At 43.2% G+C, this 25,444-nt stretch overlaps 1 protein-coding gene across 2 annotated transcripts in view; it reads left to right on the top strand.

Annotated features, from left to right (window-relative positions):
- The first annotated feature begins 4,993 nt into the window (after positions 1-4,993).
- Positions 4,994-25,444, top strand: part of ARHGAP10 (Rho GTPase activating protein 10) — a 320,443-nt gene continuing 299,992 nt past the window's right edge. The window contains exon 1 of one of the 2 annotated variants that reach the window (XM_042935344.1): positions 4,994-5,307. In XM_042935344.1, coding sequence (XP_042791278.1) covers positions 5,154-5,307 — 154 coding nt within the window. In that variant the 5' untranslated portion in view covers positions 4,994-5,153. The remainder of the gene's footprint in view (positions 5,308-25,444) is intronic. The other variant, XM_042935343.1, reaches the window with a different exon arrangement.

Genomic DNA, 25,444 nt, shown 5'->3' with positions numbered 1-25,444 from the left:
GACTCAGTTTGGGGGGAGGCACTCTTATCCTTTCCCTTCCTTCACAGAGGGAGCTGTAGGAGCCACCTTGTATTATGAAGTGAAACGGATTGGAACCCAGTGCTTCCCTGGGGACCCTGGAATCACGTTAGGCTATTTACTTCTGGACTTCTTTTACATGAGAGAGAAATAAATTCCTTGTGGTCTAAACTACTGTTATTTTGGATTTTCTGTTATAATGTGTCTGGACCTAATTTTAACTGACTCACCCTGAAACATATCCAAAGAATAGAGTAGAACCCTTATTTGAACTTTATAGGTGGCAACTTTGTTACTCATCAGGGGAAGACGACATGGTATGTAGAGGAACCTACATAAAGGGAAGGTTTCATCTGTATTAACCTCTATTTTATCTAGACTAGAACCTGACCAATTTGCATTGTTTCAAATCCTTATCTAATCCAGGCACCGAGCAAAGCCTAAAAATGCTTACCTGACACACAGAGTTGTATGTCTCCTAGGCACCTAGAGCTTAATGAGTCTGAAGCTGAAATTGATCTTGCCCATCCCAGTCAACACATCAACTTCTTATCCCCTGTTTTCCTTTCAGTGAAATGTTCAGTAAAGTTCATCTCCACCCATCTAACCTATCATGACAGGAGCCTGGGGCCATCTTTGACACTCCTCATTTCTGCACTGTTACTTAGAGGGTGAAGCTATGCCATTTCTTGCCCAGACAACTCCAAAAGCCTTCCCTCTGGACTCCACACAGGAGCTATAGAGAAAACACAAACCAGATCACATTATCATCATGCTGAAAACTCTTCAAAGGCTCCCAATAGCATTATGGTACAATCCAAAATCCTCATATGGCCTATGAGGCTCTGTGTGGTGTGGCCCCTGCCTATCCTCCACCACCTGTGTTGGCCTGAGCCAGTATCTCTCAACGACTATGCTTCAGCTGCCTAACCTCTTTTAGTCTCTTGAATGTATGACTCTTTCTCATTCCAGAGGCTAGCAGAGGCTGGTTCTCTGCCTGGACTACTCTGTTCTCAAAGCCCCCTGTTTAATGGTTAACTCCTACTGATTCTTCTGGTCACTGATTAAATGACCAGAAGTCATTGTCTTCCTGACCTTACTCCTGATTTATATCAGGCTCTCAATTAGAATCTCTCACACATCCTTTACTCTAACTGTATGGCACTTTAATTTGAAATTAGGTATATATTTGTGTGTGGTTTTGTGTTTTGTTTTGTTGTGTTGTTGCTGTTGTTTGGTACCATGCCAATTTCCCTCTAGAGAACAAAAGCACAGTGAGGATAGACACTGTTTTGTATTCTGCTGTACCACCAACACCTAGTATGGTTCGTAATATATATAGAAACTTCACAGATATTTGTGGGAAGAATGAATTGATTAATGAACAAAATTGGGGCCTAGGAACTCTGGAGCATCTGCTTTTGTGATCACTTTCCTTGAATTCTGTCTTACATGGTTTAATGCTATGATTTTAGGAGGACAGGTTTCCCTGCCCTGCCCCCCCCCCCATTTTTCACATACTGGTGGAATGTAATCTTCATCTCTGCCTCCTCCTGACCATCAGCATTCTTGCTTTCAGCAGGTGCTTTACAAAAACAAAAATTACTATTAACAAAAATTTTATTAAGTTTTCTCAACCAACTTGCACTTGCAGCATCATTGTCTCCATGCCATAGATGGTAAGCCTGAGATTTAGAGATTTTCCTTTGCTAAGCTGGTACAACTACTAAGTAGGGAGGCTGACTAGGAGCTCCTAAATTTCTTTTTTTTTTTAATATTTATTTTTATTTTTGAGGCAGGGGAGGAGCAGAGAGAGAGGGAGACACAGAATCTGAAGCAAGCTCCAGGCTCTGAGCTGTCAGCACAGAGCCTGACGCGGGGCCTGAACTCACAGACCTCGAGATCATGACCTGAGCCAAAGTCGGACGCTTGACTAAGCCACCCAGGTGCCCTGGAGCTCCTAAATTTCTTTAGGAGAAATGGTACCATTGTACCATAAGGGTTTCCCTTACTTGGCCATACTTCTCATTCATTCCACAGTTACTGATCATTTCTACCAGGCCAGGTACAAGGTGTAACTGAATAAAACTAATTAGGGCCTTCCACTCTTGGTGATCATTGGTAGAGCTATTTAGTATTGAATTAAGATTTAAAAAACTTTTTTTTAACGTTTATTTATTCCTGAGGGAGAGAGAGAGTGTGTGAGTGGGAGAGGGGCAGAGAGAGAGGGAGACACGGGATCTGAAACAGGCTCCAGGCTCTGAGCTGTCTGCACAGAGCCTGGCGTGGGGCTCGAACCCATGAACCATGAGATCATGACCTGACCCGAAGTCGGACACTTAACCAACTGAGCCACCCAGGCGCCCCCTTTTTAAAAAAATTTTTTTTTAACGTTGAATTAAGATTTATATTCACCTGCTGTTTAAATTGTTTTGGGGAGTGTGTGTGTGTATGTGTGTGTATGTGTGTGTGTATGTGTAAAGACACAAGTAACAGTATTTTCATGATGTTGTATAATTGTTTTAAACAATTGTATAATTGTATAATTGTTTTGCTCCAAAATATCTAAATATCTGGCCACATTGAACCAGAGTCTTTGTGGCTGGAAGTAGAAAGTGGTAAGGAAGAAGAGGCATTCCTGGAGCAGCCCCCACCCCACCCTCCTTTTTAAACTTTATAGTTGAGGTATTTCACATACCAAAAAAAATTCACCCATTTAAATTATACAATTTAATGATTTTTAGTAGAGTTACAGAGTTGTACAATCATTACCAAAATCTAAGTTTAAATTATTTTCATCATCCCCAAAGGAAACCCTTATTCTACCCCCACCCCACCATCCAGCCTCTGGCAATAACTAATTTACTTTCTGTCTCTTATGGATTTCCCTGTTCTGGACATTTCACATGAGTTGAATAATATATGTGGCTTTTTGTGACTGGCTTCTTTCACTTAGCATTATGTTTTGAAGGTTCATTGTGTTGTAGCATTCATCAGTCCTTAATCTTTCTCTATTAATATTCCATTAGTAGATTAATATTCCACTGTATGGATACACACATTGTGTTTATCAACCCATTCATCAGTTGATGGACATTAGTGCTGATTCCACTTTTTGGTTATTATGAACAATGCTACTATGAACAAGTATTTATTTGTGCAAACATGCTTTCATTTCTTTTGGGTACATGCCTAGGGAGTGCAATTGCTGGCTCAAACGTTAAATTTATGTTTAATGCATTGAGGAGTATCAGCAGCCCCTCTTTATGAGGATAGGTTTAGGGTTTTGCCCAGAGGAATTTAAAAAAATATGTTTATTTTTATTTGTTTTGAGAGTGAGAGAGAATGCAAGCCAGGAAGGGGCAGAAAGAGAATCCCAAGCAGGCTCCACAGCTCAAACTCACGAACTGTGAGATCATAACCTGAGCTGAAATCAAGATTCGGATGCTTAAGGGAGCCACCCAGGCACCCCATGGCCTAGAGGATTGAGTGCCTGTCAATTTGTCTTGTTTTGCCAGGTCCTCACTGTTTGTTTACATCCCTTTTATTCTTGCCTCTTTCCCCGTCTATTTGCCTCTTTTATTCTCTTCTCTGAAGAATCCAGCCCCCTGCTGATTTTAGTAGGAACTGAAGCTTTCAATGCCTAAACATTATTTGTAAAACATTTGGAACTCTCTGGAGGATGGACATTAAAGTAATAATGTTTATCTGTTTTTCTGAGGGTTAGCCCCACGCTGGAGGTGCTATTTTGTAACAAAAGAGCTCATTGAGTAGGAGGCTTATTTAACTTCTTCCTGAGGGTTAGGCTCCTACAACATGCTGTCCAAACAGATTCTTAATTACCTAGAGCTGAGTCTGAAAGTTTTAGAGAATAGCTTTGAAGTTTCTTTGTGGAAAGCAACATCTTTAGTAAACCTATATATGTAAACATGTGTTGTGAGCTTGTAAAAAATGTGCGCAGAGTTCCTGGTGTGTGCCTGGCACATAATAATTGCTTAATAAATTGTAAGTTGCCATTATAAAAAGTTACTGTAATGAACAATTGATTTCTTTTGGAAATACATTTCAGGAACTTAAAATATCTTAGCTTTTTAGGAGACACATCCGAGTTCTGCCAGAGAACACAAAATACTTTTCCATGTGTGCTGACACAAATTCTCATTTGATCGTCACCCCCGCACCTCGTGAAACCTGGCATTTGTTTTCGTCGGTTATTTTTAGAACAATAAAGATCATCTCCACCTACCCAAGCAAATTTAATCTGCTGAATACAACAGAGACAACTTTTCAGTGGTTTAGCCACCCCTCTCTCTCCCTCCAAGCGGTTCAGTGTGGATACGCAGCAGGGTGTAATAGAAGCTCTCGGCCCCCAAACTCTTCCTGCTCATGTAAAGCTTTCAATTAAAGCGGAGATTCAGCACGCATTTTACTGCAGATGGGGAACGGGAATAAGGAAAAGCGAGCCCTGCGTGCGAGAAACTTTCACAGCTCAGGGTCGCTCCCAGGATAAGTGAGATCAAGGAGTCCAACGTTTCCCCTAGCAGGCCAGACCTCTGCGTGCAGTCGCTGGCAGAGCGGGGATTATAGACTGCAACTAAGTCTCCCCTTCCTTGCCCAGGTCGAGTTCTCTGCATCCGGGAGCCCGCGGGAAGTCATCCCAAGTGGGGGAGCCGAAAAAAGGGATGGGCACGCGTCCCTGGGGTGGAGGAGAAGCGCGGGACGAAATTCTAGATCGGAGGAGGCTCGGAAGGAAGAGGAGGGGCAACTGCGCGTGGGGAAGAGAAGGAAGAGGCTGCCGGGGAAAAAGGAAGAGAAGGGAAGGGAGGGAGGAAGAAGGAAGGCGGATAAAGAAGGGGCGAGCGGAGGCGGGCGCCCGGGGCGGGGCGGGGCGGGGCGGCTGGCGCCTCGGGGAGGGTCTGCGGGGCGGGGCGGGGCCGCGAGCGCCCGGGCATCGGCGGGGGCTGCCGGGATTGGGGCGCCGCGGTTCTCGCTCGCTTCGGCCGCCAGGCTCCGCTCCGAGGGACACGTCCGCGCCGCGCTCGCCGCGCGCCTCTCCGGGACTTCCTGGCCGCTGCCCCGAAGCCTGACGCGGATCTCCGCAGGGCGCTGCGGGCGGGTGGCGGACCGCAGCAGTCATGGGGCTGCAGCCCCTGGAGTTCAGCGACTGCTACCTCGACAGCCCGTGGTTCAGGGAGAGGATCCGCGCCCACGAAGCGGAGCTGGAGAGGACCAACAAGTTCATAAAGGAGCTCATCAAGGACGGGAAGAACCTCATCGCAGCGACCAAAAGTAAGCGGCGACCTGGGCGCGGGCGAGCTGCGGTGCGGCCGGCAGGAGCCTCTGCGGGAGCGCGAAGGGCAGTCGCGCGCCCCAGCTCAGCCGCCGGTGGAGCCGGGAGGCCCCGGGCTCCCTCCTGCCCGGCTCCGCAGGCAGCCGGCGGCGAGTCCCCTTTCCCGCCCCTCGCCCTCGGCAGCGGCCAGAGCCGGGAGCCGTGCGTGGGAGCGCGCCGCCGGCAGCCCGGCACCCCTTGGTGCCTGCGTTCCCTGCCCGGCCCGCCCGAGGTCAGGTTGGATTGCACCCTAAAAGCTGCCCGGTCTTTCCTGAAACAGAAACATCAGTTTCACTCGCCTTGTCTCGTGACCTCTCCAGAGGACTTTCTGGGGATTCTTTGAAAACCTGCTGGGTGTTGAATTTTTCAAAAGTCCCTGAAACGACACTCTTACCGTGGTATTTTCTGATCGTTTCGGACCATCTCGTCCCGAGTCCTTCCCTGTGCCAAACCAGAAAGTCCACCTGGCCTTGTGCTGCTTTCCGCACATTCTTGACCTCCTGCGCCGGCGAGGGTTCAAAGATTGCGGCTTGTAAGGGGGAGCAGACAGCCTACCCTTTGGCTGGAACCAGCAGTGCCTGCAAATAGGGAATTTCACCCTGGTCAGGCTTCATGCCAACCTCCCTGGTTCTTCTCTGTGTGTTTTTTCTTTTTTTTTTTAAACTACGAAATGGCCACTGGAGAAATAGATCTCTGTAGGTATATCTATTATCTGAGGAGATTCTTTTTAGGAGGGAGAAAGGCTAAAATTCATGCTGAAACACCGAGTTGGTGATGCTGTTGGATATGGGGCGGCATTAGCTCCAGTGAGGAGCTGGGTGGCCTGACCACACCTGTAGCCCATAGACCTTCTGAGGATGCTGCTGAGTGCCCTCTTAAGATAGCAGGCAGGGGACAGGGCAGTATCCAGCTTCTACAAGTCTGTGTTGCTGGGGTCTTTATCTTTTCTCTAGTTTCTCAATTCGGTAATTCCCAGTTTTGGGAATTAGTCACTTGTACACTTGTTTGTAGATATCAACTCTGGGGAAAAATACCCTGTATCACCCTCTTCCCTACCACCCCCCCCCCCCCCCCCCATTTTGCATTAAGATTAAAACCTACTGAACAAACTGTCTCAAGAACCCAGCACAGTGCCTGGAACAGTAAATATTCATTTAACGAATGAGTTGAACTAAGTTTTAATAGGAAGAATTTAGTGAGCCACCCCTGTAATTTTGGGAGCAGGTCAGTCAACTTCTTTGGATGATGTCCAGGGTTCCTTTTGGTTCTCTGACCTTGTTCGTGTTGCAAAATGAAGCTTGGGCATCACTTTGGGATGTGTGGGCTTATTTGGATGATTTTTTGTCCAGTGCCTTGGGATTAGGTATGTGTGTTGGGTGGGAAGTAGGGAGAGTCTGTAAGTATGTAGGAAGGAGGGAGGAGAGGGCAGGGTGTACGTGTATGTGTGAATGAACGTGAAGGAGAGGACTCCTTTCTGTGGCTTGGGTCAGTGGCCAGGGGAGTGTACATTCTCCTCTCTTACTGGCCTTAGCAGCTCCCTCTGGAGCTAGGAAGATGAGGGGGGAGGCTTTGGTATGGGGAGAGGCAGATGGCAAAGCCAGTTTGGCCACTGGTAGAAAGCTATTTATGTGACTGCATGTTCCCTCTTCTGCCAACAGGACACATGCCTGGTGTCCCAGCAGCAGCTGGTACATCTGGGGGGCCAGCTGTCAGCCTTCCTCCCCAGAGTGTAGACTTTCTGTGAACTGGTCTTACTCCTTTTGATTCTTGTACTTTACCATAAGAAACATAATTTATAATCGTAAGAGCCCCCAGAAAGTATATTTTTTTCCTCATTGTGTTTGATTAACTTAAATTCTTTTTTTTTTTTTTAATGTTTACTTTTGGGAGAGAGAGACACACACTGGGTAGGTAGGAGGAGGGGAGGGTCAGAGAGAGGGAGACACAGAATCCGATGAAGCAGGCTGCAGGCTCCAGGCTCCAGGCTCCGAGCTGTCAGCACAGAGCCCGATGTGGGGCTCGAAATCACGTACCACAAGATCATGACCTGAGCTGAAGTTGACCACTTAACCAACTGAGCCACCCAGGTGCCCCTGATTAACTTAAATTCTTTCCCAGAAGACAGCAAAAAAAAAAACCTACAGCTTTAGCTCACTTGCTTTAGGCAAGTTAGGAAGACCCTGTGTTTGCCCAGCCCACTCCTTAAATTTTAATTCTAGTTCCCATCAAAGACTACAAGCACCAATAGGACTTAAGTCAGGGCACCTGAGTTTAATTCACCTTTACTGTGAGGGCCTGGCTACATGACAGCTGCTCAGGTCACTTAATTCTTTTGTGTTCAGTTTCTTTTGTCCTACTTCTTCGAGGCATTGGTAAGGTCCTGCAGTGTTTGGAAATTGCAGTGTAGGTCAGCTGTTTGCCTAACCAGTTGAGCCTTTCTGTATAACATCTGAGAGCCAAGAAGTGAAGGGAGGACATGAGGTGGAGGGAGTTGCTGCAGAAAGAATAACAATCAACTAGGTCAGACTGATTAAATTTTCGGATGTTTTACACTTTGTTGTGCAAAAATAGCATTTGGTGCATTTTCAGAATTGAGTTTAAGTGATTTCTGTTTTTCATTGCCCTGTAAGATGTCTCCTGGGTGCATTAGATACTTGTTGGATTTATGTAGTTCTGATGTCTTGATGTTTGAATATTCCATAAATATTTAAAGAAGTTGGAGGTGGCTCTGTGGGAATTGAAGGCTTACTGCTGGGTTCAGTGATGGTGGCAATCAGCAAATATTTAACATCTATGATTCATTAAATATTGGGATTGAGATTCGAAGAGGTAATAAGTCCAAGGCCCTTGTCCTTGAGTTTATCATCCTGTAGTTGAATTCAGTTCAATCTAGGGAATATGTTTGAACACCTGTAGCATTGTGCTAAATTCCATTTTGTTTAAGTTTGTTTTGAGTGAGAGAGAGGGTGCTTGTGTGTGATTGGGGGGAGGGGAGTGGCAGGGAGAGGGAACAGAGAGAATCCCAAGTAGGCTCTGTGCTGTCAGTGACTCAGGGCTGGAGCTCACAAACTAAACCTTGAGATCATGACCTGAACTGAGATCAAGAGTCAGACGCTTAACTGAGCCACCCAGGTGCCCCCACATTGTGCTAAATTCTTGAAGAAACAAAGGATACACAGACACACATATTGAAAGGTTAAAAATTCAGTGACAAGCAAGTATTCTAACTTTGCCAGAAACAAGAGTTTGTTGTAGGTCAGAATGAAGACATGTGACTTGGGAGTTTGGGAACTCATTGTTTTAAGTAAGGAATAAAACCTTGTAGAACTTGGTCAGATTGAAAACAGCTGAAAAGAAACTAGACCGCCCCAGTGTTTGAGGGCCATGAGGAGACCAGCTTGGAACGGGATAAAGGGAGAGGTCAGTTTCAGATTATGGAGGGTCGTAAAAGTGAGGTCAGGAATGTGGACTTTATCCTGTGGAGAATCACTGAAGGGTGTTCAGCAAAAGGCTGACATAATGGGAAAGAGATGGTTTCGAGACAGAATTTGACATCTGTGTGCAGGGCGGATTTGGACACAGCAGTGGGGGTAGGCGGGAGCTCCAGAGAGAAGTCTGGGATCATTGACTTCTGTGGTACATTTGGAGATCATTCACCCAATTCAATGGAGTCTTTGTTTAAATGGATTTTTTAGTCCTTTTTCTTTTTCACGCCTCTCCTAGAATAACCAGTGTCCTCTCTTAATACAGTCTTTCTTCTTGTAAGCCTTTCATGTGATATCTGTATAGTTTAAGATGCTTATGATTCATACAAATGTATAGCATATTTGCCAGAAATAGAAATGAGCTATGTATGCTTCTCTCACGAAGTTTACATTAGACAGTGTTGGGCGAACTTGTTCTGTTTTAGAGGAAAAAATATATTTTTTAAACAAACAGTCCTTACAGTTATTAAGCACTTACATAGTTATGTAAAATGCTCTTTAGTAAGGTTAGATTGTCTAGCTTTCTTGATGTGTGTTAGTTAAGCTGTAGGCCCCTCTGAGTGAACCTGCTCTTATCACAGACCCGGAGAAGGGTGCTGATGGCAGCCAGGACTAGAATTTCAGTCTTCCAAGACTCAGTTTTAGTACTTTTTTTAGGCCTTGATATTTTATTTTTTTATTTTTATTAAAAAAATTTTTTTTTAACCTTTATTTATTTTTGAGACAGAGAAAGACAGAGCATGAATGGGGAAGGGGCAGAGAGAGAGGGAGACACAGAATCAGAAGCAGGCTCCAGGCTCTGAGCCATCAGCCCAGGGGCTGAAACTCACGGACCGCGAGATCGTGACCTGAGCTGAAGTCCGATGCTTAACCGACTGAGCCACCCAGGTGCCCCTAGGCCTTGATATTTTAATATTTGCTTTAATATTTACTTGATTTTTTGTTTTGTTTACTTCAGGACAACATCAGAGTTTTCTTTCTTTCTTGACATTCATTTTGGAAAGAGCGTACGTGTGTGGGCGCCCCTGTGAGTGGGGGAGGGGCAGAGAGTGGGAGACACAGAATCTGCTGAGCTGTCAGCGCAGAGCCCTACGTGGGGCTTGAACTCACAGACTGTGAGATCGTGACCAGAGCTGAAGTCGGATGTTTAACCAGCTGAACCACCCAGGCGCCCCTTTTTTTGCTTTCTTTACATTAATGTTTCAGACAGATAGTTCATGCCATAATTCCTTTCGGGGGAAATTTCCCAAGTTGCTATTGCATTGAAACATATAGAAATTTGGAAGACTTAAAAGAATTTCACATCGTAATCCTGAGCCTCAGTTTCCTTATTTGTAAAACGGGACTGTTGCAGAAAGCCCAGCCTGAGGATTGAGTAAAATGGTGTGAAAGTGTTTTGCAAACGTGCATTTAAGTGTTGGGCAGACTCTATTGTTTGCCCAGCCAACATTACTTTTCTCTCTTTGGCTTGAATTTTGTTCAGGTGTCTCTACCTTTTCCCAGGTGACTCAGGGAAGGATGATTAAGGGCACTGCGGATTAGTCTAACTCCGTGTTTTTTCAATCCTAGCTGACCTTTAGAATCACCTGGGCAGTGATAAAAACATGCATTCAGGGTTAAGGGTCCCAGAACTCTTAACTCCGTTATGGTGAACCTATTTTCTGTGCTTCTAACCTGGTTTCAGAATGAGGATGTTTCTCAGTTCTGGTCATGGAGACGTGATAGGAAGTCTGCTGGAGACTGGGAAAAAGATTTCCTTTTGTGTGAGGAGACTCACCAAAAGGGTTCTTTACTCTTCTGTGTTATCTGGTTGTGTGGCCAGGAGCTGCTACCATCTTGGGAGGACTGAGTGGAGCCAAGGTAAAGAGTGTGGAGCAGACAGCTTACTGCATCTGGGTTTTTGATGTCACTGTGGGAGCCACAGACTATTTTATGCCTAAAGCCCAGGTCTGGATATATTGTTAAATGACCTAAGCCAGTTTGAATTGTGTTTTCTGCCACTTCACGTCCCAATATTGATGGAGAAATGTGATTCTAAATTTCATGCTGATCCTGGAATTGAGTGGAATTTAGAGAAGTATAGAAACAAAATATTATTGAAAACGTTGATAAGTTACAAATATTATTTTTCCCTGAATGTAAAAGAAGATTCAGGTATTTTTTGCCTCAAAGAAATCACCACGGACCCCCGACAAATCAGGGCATCACCTGGGGTAAGTCTTAAACTCTCTCTTGGGGTTTTACTACAGTGGGCTGGTCTCCAGTATGCATGTAGACTTTCTATAAAAATACTGTCTGACTGGAGCTAGGAGATGGACCTAGACAGCCTTTAAAAGCTTCAAATACCTTATTTGCTGCAGGTGGTCCTTGACTCCATTTAGAATAGTCTCTGTTTAGAGCTCTCCACTAGCCATCTGTGTTCATTTAGAATGTTTTATGGGTCAGTCATCCGGTGTGCTCAGTATCTTACAGACATGTTGCGTTTTCCCTGTCCTCCTATTTATCTGTTGGGGTTCCTTTGACCACATTTTTTTTTTGCTTATTTTTTTGGAGGGGACCAGGGAGCATTGTTGACTTTTGGAAGAGGAGAAAACAGGCATTTTGTGTTTTAATTTTTAAAATAGCCGATGACACAGTGTAGCATAGAAGATTAAGAGTGCAAGTTGATGGTACTGGTCTGTCTGGGTCCATATCTTACCTCAACCACTCACTGATGGTGGAACCTAATCAAGTTGTTTGGCTTATTTATTTTTTGAGAGCTCATGTGAGCTGGGGAGAGGGAGATGGAGAGAATCTTAAGTAGGCTCCACACCCAGTATGGAACCTGATGTAGGGCTCAATCCTACAACCATGAGATCATGACCTGATCCAAAATCAAGAGTCCGATGAGCTCAACTGACAGAGCCACCCAGGTGCCCCTAGCTTTTCTCTGTTTTGTCACCCATAAAATGTAGATTATAATGCTATCCCCCGTATAGGCATGCTAGTTGGATTAAATAAGTTAATACATGTAAAGCATTAAGAATAAGCATTCAGATGTGAAATGTTAACACGTATGATGTCATTCTTTAAATTGTAGGCACATGTTTTAATATTAGGGCCTTTTCTTGCCTGAGAAACGTCTGTTCTGGCCCAGTGACTACTGGGTAACCTTTCAGTGCTTATTACCCCTAAGAGTATATTCATTCATGTCCTCATTACCAGTGACCAAGAAGATAGACAAATTTGACAAACTCTGGGAAGGCTTCTAAAGTTTGAATGTGCAGGATATTGAAGTCTTGCAAGTAAGTTGATGAATCGAAGCTAAATGGTATCTTGGGAAAACATTCTCCAGAATTTATTTGCAGTTCACAAACATTTGAAGGTGAAGTAGAAGGTGTCAGTAAGGCTGCAGTAAATCTAGCAAACCACCTACAGCTGGGACTCCAGCAGTCAGCAGGAGGCCTCTGTCCAGAGGACTGATGGGGGGGGGGGTGGTGGTTGAAGGTGACAGAAAGAGTTGTGCTCCAGGTACTGAGATGATAACATCTCATGGAGCCTTCAGATACTTAAAAATTACAGTGATATTTTTAAAGGACATTAATGTTAGTGTTTAACCTGCAGGAAACCTTGACAACTAATGGACAGTGCTTGTATTTGCTAAGGGAAATTCACGATGAGAAATTCCAGATGAGAAAAGGCAGCCAGAGACATCTCTAAGAGGGATGTACCTAAGAGCTATTAGGTAATCCTGTCATCTATGAAAGAATCCTCAAATCCCCAAAGAAGCTGTTTTGAGTCTGTGACTCTAATAGCTCTTGACTACCTTACGGTTTTGTTTGTTTTTTGGGTCATAAGAGGCAAGAATTATGAAGGATATAAAAATGGTGGGTAGTCTGCAAAGTTACCATAAATCGTACTCTAAGTGATTGCTGACTGTATGTCGCAGTGAATAGGAACAGTGTGAAAGCTTGTTCAAATCACATAATTTGTCAGTGGAGGAGCTGGAATGTGAACCCACTTTTGTCTGACTCTAAAACCCTTAACCACAATCATTAGCTGTCTCCATAATGGGGTGTAACTGCGGTCTTGTGTTAGGGGAAGTGATTATGATAAATCTTGGTTATCTGGAATGTGTGTAAACTTCATGATCTAGTTGGGAGACAGTTCTTATTAGCTCAGTACAAGGACCATGACTGAAAGAAAATTTAAGGCCCTGTAGGATGATTATTGTAAATAAAACTGGTTGCTTGTTTGTATAGGAAGTATAGACATTCGGAGATTTGTTGATTTAGGATCAGTTAGGTTCAGATCTCTACTTAAAAGAGTATCATTTCCTTCCCCTCAGTCTCTGTCTCTTAATCTCTACTGTGCCCCTCCCCCCCCCCCCCCCCCAAGTTCCTTCTTCCTTTGTGTCCCATTCCTTCCTTCCACCCTTTGGTAGAGTAAATTTTCATTTTGTTCTCATATTTTGGCATTAGTATTTTTTGCTTTGCCAAAATTATGAAATAATTTAGAAATATAAAAAGATACAGAGAATCTCATAATAACTACAAGTGTGATATTGCATTTTTCCACTAACTTCTTGTTTCATTAAGATGTAAGTTTTTGTAAATGTATATGCAGAAGCATATAGGAATAGCTGTGACCTTAACTCATTGAAAGCACACTGTGTGTAAATCGTCTTTCAAGTAACATGTTCTCTCATTAAGATATAAGTGGTTGTAAATGTTAGTGGAGAAGCATATGGGAATAGCTCTGTTCTTAGCTCATTAAAACTATATACCATAGAGGGGCACCTGGGTGGCACAGTGGGTTAAGCGTCCTTTGATTTTGGCTCGGGTCATGATACGGTTTGTGAGCTCGAGCCCCACGTTGGTCTCTGTGCTGACTGTGTGGAGCCTGTTTAGGATTCTCTCTTTTCCTCCCTCTGCCCCTCCCCTGCTTGTGTTCTTGAGTTCTCTCTCTCTTTCTCTCTCTGGCCCCCTCAAAATAAATAAATGTAAACTGTGCTACACACATATATATTTACATAAATGTATATGAAGAATGTATCTGTAAAGAGCATATATATGTGTGTGTATATATATACACGTATATATATATAAAATCTCATAATAAACATTTCTGTATTAGCCTCACAGGTTGGGAAAAAATTGTTCCTGTCTGCCTCTCCCCAGTAGCAACCTATCCCTTCTCCCCAAGAGGTAGCAACTGTCTCAAACCAGCATTTATTATTCCCAGACACTTTAATATATCTGTACAAATTCCTAAATAATAGCATGTTTTTAGACTTTATATAAGGGTTTTCAAACTATATGTGCAACTCCCCCTCCCCTATCATATTAGTGAGATTTATCCATGTGGATACATGTAGTAGCTCTATTTCATTTAGTTCAACCTCTTTTTCCTACAAGTGGCATTTAAAAAGACTTTGTTAATTTATGTTTTATAGATACTCTATAAAAACATGAGATGTTCTGTGATGTATCATATTAATGCATTTTTTGATTGCTACACAACTTATTAGTGAATTTATGTAGTATGAAATGATAAAGTATTGTAATTAATTTTAAAAACTTTAAACCAGTAGCTTTGACAACAATCTGTAAATAATGTTCCCATGAGAAGCACCTGGGTGGCTCAGTTAGTTAAACATCTGACTCTTGATTTCAGCTCAGATCATGATCTCACAGTTCATGAGTTCAAGCCCCACGTCGGGCTCTGCACTGTCAGTGCAGAGCCTTGTTTGGGATTCTCTCCCTGTCTCTCTGCCCCTCTTCCCACTTGCATACATATGCTCTCTCTCTCAAAATAAATAAAAAAAAATTAAAGTAACGTACCCATGAATTTTGCAGTCCCTTAGTGAAATTTTTTTTGATAAATTATCAGCTTAGTGTGGATGATCACAGGAAACCAGTTTAAGTGTCAGTTGCTGGTCTGAATCAAGAACAAACAAAAATTAAAGTCTTTTCACTTCATTAAGTTAGACTTGTTGTATTGGTATCAGAAGAAAAAAATGATGTTAATATTCATAAACACGATGTGCATTAAGAACTCTGGTACCTTTCAGTCTAGTTAGGTCAGATGAACATGATTTTTAGGCAGGGATTGGTTGGTATTTTGTGACAGGACACAAAGCAAGCAGCAACCACAGCCTGCTGTATTTGATTATCCTCATATAGGAACATGATTTGTAGACTTGCCAAGGGGATGCTTTTGTAATGAGGAAGGCTTGACATCCTTCTCTTTTACACACACACACACACACACACACACACACACACACACACACACAAATCTCTGACGCTTTACATGTAGGTCTCAAGCTTCACGGGTATCACACCCGTGTTGTTGCCCTGGAAGCCTGCCTCCCTGGTTGAACTAGAATTTCCTCCTTGTGTTTCCTGAGGAAGATGTTAATCCTGTGCTACTTAATATTTCAACGGTGAGTGTGATTTCTCCTTCCTTGTTGACGTGTTCACCCATGGGCACTGTCTGCCCTTGGGTGTCAAGGTATGCATTCCATCACCATCTGGTAGCGAGTCATGGTGAGGTGTGTGGCTGGAGGAAATCAGTTTGGCCAGAGTAATGTCACTTCAGGTCTGAATACAGGCTGTTTAGTACTCTTTAAGAAGGTGAGTGTTTTTATCTCTGACTATAAAGTTGGCTCCACCACTCATCAGCAGTGTAGACTGCTAGACTTTGGGCAAATCACTTAGACCCTCAGTGCCTGACTTTCCGTTTCATTGTTAGTAAAATGGAGATCGTAAGAACTCTGCCTACTGGGTAGTATGATTTAATCCTAATGTTACATTTTAAAGGATCTCAGAACTGTGCCTGGCCTATGGTAGGTGTTATTATCGTCCCCATCATCAAAAGAGCACCATTCTGACTTCCTTTGGTTGAACTTGGACACAGTTGTGGCTTACCCAGTACAGATAGTAGAAATAGTCTGTGAACACGTGTTTTTTCCTCTTTCAGGTTAACAATATTTTGAAGTATAGTGCTGAATATAGGCCTCTCATTTATTAAAGAGAAGAAACCATCTGTAATAATGTGTTGAAATCCAGCATATTACTGAAGCTCTTTGCTTGAAAGTGTTGGGGACAAAGCCAAAGAAGTACAAGGGAGTGGAGTGTCATTGACCTGTCATTACTTTTATTTCAGAATCTGGCAGATGGTACTTCTGTCACTGTGACAGATAGTTTTGTTTTTCTTTGTGAAGTGCAGGTCAAAGGAAGCATAGCAAAAATATTGAAGAGCATGGTCTTTGATGTCAGATTTACTGTGTAACCTTGGGCAATTTGTTTAACTCCTCTGTGCCTTGATTTCCTCTTGTGTAAAATGTGGATAGTGGTTTTTCTCCATAAATGTGTCTAGAAGTAGTTAATTATTTCTAAAGTACTTTGAAAACTGATTCATAGTGACCCCTGTATGTGTTTGCTAAGCATAGGAAAAAAAATTAAAAATCTTTTCACAGTTATCACTATAATAACTTCATTCATGACAGCGGGGACAAAGTTATCACTATAATAACTTCATGACAGCGGGGACAAAGTGTCATCCTAAGTCGTTAAACTCCACCTATTGTGGGCAAGTTGCTAGAGGCTTAACAGTGAACAGAGATCTTGTGTATCCACGCAGAAGTCAGAGTTCCGGTGAGGCAGATGGAGGATTAATTAAGCATTGTCATTCATATTGTTGAGTAAGATTGGGATGCTATGGCCATAGTTAAGAGGACTATCTAGGGAGTCAAAGACTTCAAGAAAGTAGTAACTTCTAAGCTGAGGCCACAAGGAAAGCTAGGAGCTTTCCATGCTGGGGGTAGGGAAGAAGGATTCTCCAAGCACAGTTAAATGCATGCCAGAGGCCTGGAGACTGGAGAGATATTGTGCTATAGGGCTGGAGGGACAGCTCTGGTAGCCAGGGAGAGAGGCCACAGCTCCTGCCCAGTGAGAGCAATGGGGCTGCAGAGCCAACAGGGGCAGGAGTGAGAAGGGCCAGGTGAAGGAGGGTAAGGACTTCAGGCTTCATTTGTAACACAGTAGGGAGTGATGGAAACGTTTTGAGCAGAGGACTTTGGCATCATAGGAATTGCATTTTAGAACAGTTTCTCAGGCAGAGGTTTTGAGAATGCCTTTGAGGAAAGGGAAACTGGAGGTTGGGAGGTCACTCACCTAGGCCAGAGACTCTGGTAGCAGATGAGGCTGATTCTTTAGGAGGGGTCAGGATACAGAGGCTGCAAGTTTTGGTGGGTGATTGGGTGTGGGGGTTGAGGAAGGAGGCACCCAGGAGGATTCCTCAGTTCCTGCCCTGGGCAGTTGAGTGCTATTCACTGAGGTAGTCCATCTAGAGGAACAGGTTTTATGGAGAGAGGATACATTTTTTGGATTGGATATGTTGAAGCTGAGGTGCTTCTCAGCTATCCAGTGGACACATTCAGTACTTTGCTTCCTTTTTTGAGTATGTATTTCAAGAACAAGGAATAAAGCTAGAGGCAAAGATTCTGGAGACACAGCATATAGGTAGGAAATGACACCATGCAACTGGATAGCAAACCTGCTGGGAGAGAGATGTAGACGCAGAATGCAGTGTGGCTGGGCAAATCCTGGGGAACACAACTGTTAAAGGGTGGGTAGAAGAGCTTGAGGGGGAGATTTGAGAGCAGTAACGATTGTGGGGGGAAGAAGTGGAGAAGGTGGAAAATTTGGCTAGGGTCGCACAAGTCACAGACAAAGTAGGAGAGAGGAGACAAGGTCGCCTTACAAAGAGGACCAGTTCTAGCAATACAGGTGACATTGCATTAAGCCAGTTCATTGGTCAAACAAAACAAGAGACTCTCAACTATAGAGAACTAACTGATAGTTACCAGAGAGGAGGTGAGTGTGTGTTGGGGGGGGGGGGGGGGCGCGGCGGAGGCTGGGTGGGTGGGGATGGGTGAAGCAGGTGAAGGGGATTAAGAGTACACTTGTCTTGGAGTGCCTGGGTGGCTCAGTTGGTTGTTTCTGACTTGATCTCTTGGTTAGTGACATTGATCCCTGCATCGGGCTCTGTGCTGGCAGCATGGACTCTCTCTCCCCCTCTCCCCTGTGCGTGGACGCTCGCTCTCTCCTCTCTCTCTCTCTCAAAATAAAAGAGCATTAAAAAAAAAAGTACATTTGTACTAAAGAGCACTGAGTAATCTGTAGAAGTGTTGAATCACTATATTGTACATCTGAAGCTAATATAACACTGCATGTTAGTTTTACTGGGGAAAAAAAAAGACGGTGACATTGGTAATAACTGGGAGATTAGCTTATGGCACAGCAGGAATGGGAGCCTGACTGCAGAGGGTATGAGGAAAATAAAGGAGCCTCCCAAAGTATTGGTTAATGAGTGAGATTTGGAAATTGCTAATGAAGGTATCCAATGGAGAGGAGGGGATTGAATATTCTGGGAATATTTCAGAGTACAAAGTATTTCTGAATGTAGAAGATGGAATTCAGATTCCAGGTGAAGGGGGGACACGCCTTTCATCTACTTCACTCCTAGAAGGGGTGGAGAAGATGGGTGCACACTCAGGCACATTTGGAGATTTGTGTCAGGACATTGAGGATGTTCTTACCAGTAGATTTATTTTCTCTGTGAGGTGGGTGGCAAGATAGTTTTCCGTAGTTAATTGTGTTTTAATTTCTTCCCCACCACATTCTTTGGTTAATAAATAATACATGACTTGTAAGACTTTTGTTTCATAGTCTGTTTGAAATGGGGGGAGTGGATGGAATCTGGATGTTAAACTGAGAATAGGTAATTGGAGGTAGGGAGAAAAGGTGGGAATAAGATGTCTGGATAAACAATCACTAGGACATTAAGAAAGTGCCTCTATTCCAGACTTTATTGTGTTGGCACTTAAAGTCGAATACTTTATTCAAACAGTCTTCAATCTTTTTTTTTTTTTTTTTTAAGAAGTAAATGAAAACACTGCTGATTTTTCTGTTTTTATCTCCATGGAATCATGATGGTTCCCTTTGGATGTTTACAGAGAAGAAAATGCCTCTGGCAACATCTGAGAAGGGACTTTAGGCCTTTAGATTTCTACCCCTTTGTCCAAGAGAGGAGGAGGAAAAGAGCCTGTGAGAATTTAGAATGTATTAAACTATCAGCGAGCTCAAAAGATCTCTCCTTCCTCTTTCCTGGCTAACTATTTAGGTTCTAACAAGTTTAAGAAACGATCTCCGGAAGAAAGAAATGCTTACGATGACTGTAATTCTTCAGATGCAGGGGTGTGCAGATGGCACCCCTCTTCCCTTTAGCCCTGGCTGCACTGGCTGGAAACCACTGCCTGGAGATGAAGGGCAGAGGCTTTCAGGCTCTTCAAAGGGAGAGACTAGGAGTTCAGTGGGGAAGTTCCCCACTTGTATCCCTAGAGCTAGAGTTGGTGTCCTCTTTTTGTGGAAAGCACAAGATAGGGTTCAGAATTAATCTGCGCCCTTTTCCTTTCTTGACAGTTCGAATTTTTGACATAAAACATGCGTTACATCCTCATTCACTTCCTTCAGTTGCAAGTGAGAGAAACCCGATTAAAATTAGTTGAAGCAAAAGGATTTCTTGGCTCCTATGAGCGCAGTCTGAGGAAGAGGGCTTGCTTAGGTGCACCTGAATCCAGGGGTTCCCACAGTGACATGTCTGTCTTTGCATCTCTAGCATTTCCTTCAGTTGGCTCCACCCTGAGATTGGCGCTCTTGCACGGTGATGAGAGCTTAAGGCTTGCGTCTTTTTTTTTTTAATTAAAAAAAATTTTTTTTAAATATTTATTTCTGAGAGAGCACAAGCGGAGGAGGGGCAGAAAGAGAGAGAGACAGAGAATCCAAAGCTTGCTGTCAGCACAGAGCCTGACCCAGGGCTCGAGCTCCTGGACCGCGAGATCATGACCTGAGCTGAAGTCAGACGCTTAACCGACTGAGCCACCCAGGGGCCCCGAGTCTTGCGTCTTTCTTATTGCCTGGTAATTGCAGAGAACAGTGACTCCTTTTCCTGAGAGGAGTTGTTCTCAAAGGGATGAATCTACCCCCTTGGAGATATTTTTGGTTGTCATAACTGGGAAGTGCTACTGGCATCTAGTGAGGAGAGGGCAGTGATGCCTTGCTGCTTTACGTCCTGCAAGCACAGGATAGCCTGCTACAACAAGAAATGATCCAGCTTAAAGTTACTTGTGCTGAGGCTGAGAAACCCTGCCTTAGAAGTAGAGAGACCATATATAGTCCCTATCAAGATGCTTTTAAGAGTAGGGGACGCCTGGGTGGCTCAGTCAGTTGAGCGTCTGAATTTGGCTCAGATATTGATCTCAGGGTCCATGGGTTCAAGCCCCGCATTGGGCTCTGTGCTGACAGCTCAGAGCCTGGGGCCTGCTTCTGTGTCTCCCTCTTTCTCTGCCCCTCCCCCACTCATGCTGTGTCTCTCATAAATATAAAAAAAATTTAAAGATGCTTTTAAGAGTGAAACTATGCCGGACAACAGGGATAAACTGGGATCGTCCCGGGTAAACCTGGACATGTGGTTGTCCACCCTAAAGGCCCTGTCAGTACCGGCCCAGTCTCTGAGCATGGCACATGGTATAGTTTGGCCAACTGAATGATGTGCCTGCCACCAGGTTGAAGAAGCAGGCATCCAGTGATTATCTTTGTGACCAGGATGCTAAGGCTCACAGCAAAGGGATGTGTAGAACATAGGAAGAAAAGCAGACATCTAATAAGTAAGAGAACTCACATATTTGAAAGTGACTTTTAGACCTGTTTTGATCTGGACCTAGAGACTTTATGTGACAAATGAGGACAGTATGACTTACTAGTCAGGTAAGTTTGCCATGTCTTTTTTCCCATTGCTTGGTTGATTCCTTTTTTTTTTTTTTTTAAGTTTATTTTTGATTTAGAGCACAAGTTGGGGAGGGGCAGAGAGAGAGAGTGAGGGAGGGAGGGAGACAGGGAGAGAATCCTAAGTAGGCTCCACACTGTCAGAGCCTGATGCAGGGCTCGAACTCATAAATGGGGAGATCATGACCTGAGCCAAAGTTGGACGCTTAGCTGACTGAGCCACCCAGGTGTCCCTTGGTTAATTCCCTTTAACAAAAATAGAGAAGGTTAGGAGAGATGAGAGGTGGAAATGAAGGCTGGGGTCTGTGTGACTTGCCTGGGTACAAGGTTAAGGTTGCTGATACAATGTGGTAGTTGGGGTCTGTGCCTTCCAGCGTTTAAGGTCAAAGTATGGAGCGACTGACACTTTTTTTGGTCATTGTGGAAAAAGTGTAGATCAGCATAGCTAATATTTATAATATTTTAATTTCTGATCATCCAAGAAAATATTTTAAAAATTAAATAGTGATTTGGTGGCTTAATTTAAATTTCTGACACTGATACAGTGCTTCTCTTTAGTTTTGGAGAAATAAAGTATTGCTAAGGAAAACTGATGTTTGTGAGTGTAATTCATCTTGCACTGTGGATTGAGCAATTTTACATTCTTTTTTTCCTTTTAAAGGAAGAAGGAAATAAAGGGGGGGCACCTGAGTAGCTCAGTTGGTTAAACATCCAACTCTTGATTTCAGCTCAGGTCATTAGCTCAGAGTTCATTCAGTCAAGCTCTGCATCAGGCTCAGCACTGACAGCAAGGAGCCTGCTTGGGATTCTCCCTTTCCCTGCCCCCCCCGCCCCCCCCCCCCCCCCGCCTCTCTGCCCCTCCCCCACTCATACTCTGTGTCTCTCAAAAATAAATAAACTTAAGAAACTTTTTTTGAACAGAAATCAGAGCAGATTTTTTTCCTTTCCATTCATGTATATTCCCTCAATTTTAAGGTTGAGATAATCCTGTAAGCATGTAGAAAAGTTGTCTACATAAGTTCATTTTCTTCTGAATTGCATGATGGTTTCTGGAAATGGAAACATTTTCCCTGTGTCCATTTTATTGTGAATGCTGGGTAGTATCTAGAGCAGAGATGTGAAAGGAGGTAAATGACCTACTTGGACTATTTTCATTGCCAGTCTAGGAGAATTGTGGCGGTTAAATTAAATATTTATGTTGTGAACTCTGAAATCTTTGACAGTTGACTGCTTGTCTTAATTGACATCATCTAACAGGCTGGTATGTCTATGCAAAACTATTGGTGAGCGGTCCGACATCCAGAAACCGGATGTATCACTTAACCACAGTTAACAGGTTTTTGTTTGCTGTAAGATGGTTTGGTGCCTGTTGGCAGCATCTGCCAGAGTGTCTGCAGTACTGATTTACCTTGACAATCATGGAACAAAAGGTTTTAAAAAGTGCTGCTTTGTCCAGAGAACAGAGAGGCAACTTTGTAAAGACCTTCACATTTTGTGACTTTGAAGTTTTCATTCCACAAGCTTTAAAGCTGAACGTGGGGTTGTGAGTAAATGTACTCCCTCAGTTCTCACTGAACAAAACAAAGGAACGGAGCGGGAGTGGGTTCCATGGTGGAAGCTAGTGGCATCGGTGAGCATTTGTTTGACCTTTGGAAGGTGCTGGAGGGCACCTTTTTGAATGACATGTGTACCAAAACTGAGAATTTATATTAGGAAGAAAAGTTGGAATGGAATGGAATTGATACGTATTCAGCTCTGTGGGCTTCTATTGTGTGTGTGTGTGTGTGTGTGTGTGTGTGTGTGTAATCATATTTTACATGTGACTAAACTATGCTTATTATTTAAGAGGGATCAGTGATGATTCCTTTAAAATGAATAGTCATCTCCCAACCTATTTTTGGCATGTGGATGTGAATATCCATTTTTAGCTGTTGGATTTGTTTAAATGAAGGTGCATATAAAATATCTTCAATTTAAAATAGCAGTGAGTAGATTACTATTGTTTTAAGTTGGAGATAATAAATTTTGTTTTAATTTGCCTCATAATCTACTTATCAGTTGAGCTTTTCGAAAACATTATCTGAGATGTACTAAAACATATTTATAAGTTTCTAAGAATAATAATAATTGTGGTTGTAGTAGCGGATAATAGGTTTTTATTTAATTTTTTAGCACTTAGTGAATAGCTATATAAGCATTTCACATGGGTTAGCATTTACTTGTCACAGTCTTATTTGGTGCTCGTTCTTTAAAAAAAATTTTGTTTAATGTTTATTTTGGGGGGGAGGGAGGAAGGGGGAGGGACAGAGGGAGAGAGAGGGAGACACGGACTCCGAAGCAGGCTCCAGGCTCTGAGCTGTCAGCACAGAGCCCAACGCAGGACTTGAACTCACAAGCCGAGTCGTGAGATCATGACCCAAGTGGAAGTTGAAGTCAGAGGCTCAACTGACTGAGCCACCCAGGTGCCCTGGTGCTCATTCTTATAGTAAATACCATTTGCAACTTAAGAAGCTGGGTTTTCATAGGTTGAGTTCGTTGCCCAAGGGCACTTACCCAGAAAGGCATGTGCCCCCTGCCAGTTGCACACGGACTGTGAAGCCTTTAGTTTCTAGAAGAGCATACATTATTGCCATTGATAACAGAATTTCACAAGCCTTATTTACAGTATTATCTTGTGTAAAGACATGGGGTGGGGGAGCAGTTACGTTTGCAAAGTGCACTTAGGAAATTAAAAATTTTCTATGAAGGTGATAGAACTTCCTTTAAGCTATTAAAAGTCGCAGGAAAGGAAGTCATTTTTAGATGATCTGGAATAGTGGCTATACTATTCTATTTGTTTTACAAGAAATGAAAAAGCTTGTGGTCATTTGCTCTTTAACCAAAGCAGAATTTGAAAAGTAATGTTATGGTTAATGATCCAAAGGGTGTGTGGGTTTGTTGTGTCCTGACAGCTTGCTAGGGTTGCCATTTTCAGCTTCTCTGTCTTACCATGATAAGCAGAGACCTGGAGAGACCTCCAAAGATCTGGAGGATTTATTCCCTTAAAGGGAAAGACGTGTTTTGTGAAATGGATGCTTTACTGTTTATGCCAGTAATGCCTCCTTGCTTAAACTTGTTGCTTATTTCATGCCCCAAATTGTATTGCTCTCATTTTCTTCACAAGTAATGACCCTCTTATTTTCTTCACAAGTAATGACCATTTCTTTTCTTTCTGGATGTATTTTCATCCTTTTTGGTGATGGTATTCTGAATGTATTTACCCTGAAATAGATTTTTTCCTGGTTCATCTATGAGGAACTTGCTCTCCAGAAGTTTAAGAATTTTGTCCAGGGGTGCCCGGGTGGCTTAGTTGGTTAAGCATACAGCTTTGGCTCAAATCATGATCTCACAGTTCATGGCTTCTAGCCCCGCATCAGGCTCTGTGCTGACAGCTCAGAGCCTGGAGCCTGCTTCAGATTCTGTCTCCCTCTCTTTCTGTCCCTCCCCTGCTTGCACTCTGTTTCTCTGTCTCTGTCTCTGTCTCTCAAAAATAAATAAACATTAGAAAAAAAAATTAAAAAGAATTTTGTCCAGAGCCATAGACAAAGACATTGTAGTTAATTTAAAAAATACTTTGGGGCTTTTTAATCTTTAATCTAATGAATTTCAGTTAAAGTCCTGGTCTCCTAACTCTTGCCCTGGAGCTGGAAGGAATGCCTGACCACTGTATTCTAAAAATGAGGAAACACATCCCAAGTGGCCTCTAAGATATCTGCTTTGTCCTGTCTGTTGGTTTCTTGACGTTCATTTACAGTGTTGAGTTTACACTGAAGTCAGTTTTTTTTAACTTTTTTTTTTTTTTGAGACAGAGAGACAGGGTATGAATGGGGGAGAGTCAGAGAGAGAGGGAGACACAGAATCTGAAACAGGCTCCAGGCTCCGAGCTGTCAGCACAGAGCCCGACGCGGGGCTCAAACTCATGGACCGCAAGATCATGACCTGAGCCAAAGTCGGATGCTTAACCGACTGAGCCACCCAGGTGCCCCTGAAATCATTTTTGAATTTGTTTATTTGCAGTATTAATGAACAAGTAAATGTGGGAATCATATTTAAAGGGTGATTTTTTTTCCCCTTTTGAAACCATTTTCTTGGTGCTTACATCATAATTGTGTACCTTGAAAACTTAGATGTGAATGAGCGAAAAATTTGAGACTTAACCATTTAATTTACCCGAATGAAAGCTCTTCCTCTTGACGCTTCATTAAAATTGAAGTAGGGAAGTTAATGAATTGAATCAAGATGATGTGACATTGTTTTGTGGTTGGGATTTCCATTCATCTGCCGCTACTGGTCTAATAAAAACTGAACGTTCTGGAAGCTTTGCCCCTAACCTTGCTCACATGCTGGATTCCAGTACACTTTCAGCCCCCTCGAGGGTGGTGGTATCTTCTCTCTATCCTTTGCCAGTACCTAGAATAGTGCCTGGTTCTTAGGTTTTTGGATTAATAACTTGCTGTGAGTAAATGCCTGTCTGGCTCCTGGAATGTTGGAAGTCCTTGAAGTCTGGAGAGGTTACGTGACACCAGTAAAGACACAGATAAGAATGTGAGAATCCAGAGCCTTCCATTCCTGTCCAGTTTCTGAGCCACTGATGTGAGACAGAAAGTGCCTTTTGTAACTTTGTATAGTGTCAGAGCTGGTACAATCTGGTTAGAAAGTTGTTTTGGCTTTTACAGTTGATAAACGTTTGGAGCCTGAAGACTGGCTTATGAGGAGTTAGGGTGCAGTTAGGATAGCATTCA

This window comes from Panthera leo, chromosome B1 (genome assembly GCF_018350215.1).
Source record: "Panthera leo isolate Ple1 chromosome B1, P.leo_Ple1_pat1.1, whole genome shotgun sequence".
Classification (NCBI taxonomy): domain Eukaryota; kingdom Metazoa; phylum Chordata; class Mammalia; order Carnivora; family Felidae; genus Panthera; species Panthera leo.
Note: the sequence above shows the minus strand (reverse complement) of the source record. Positions and strands in the feature narration are given on the sequence as shown.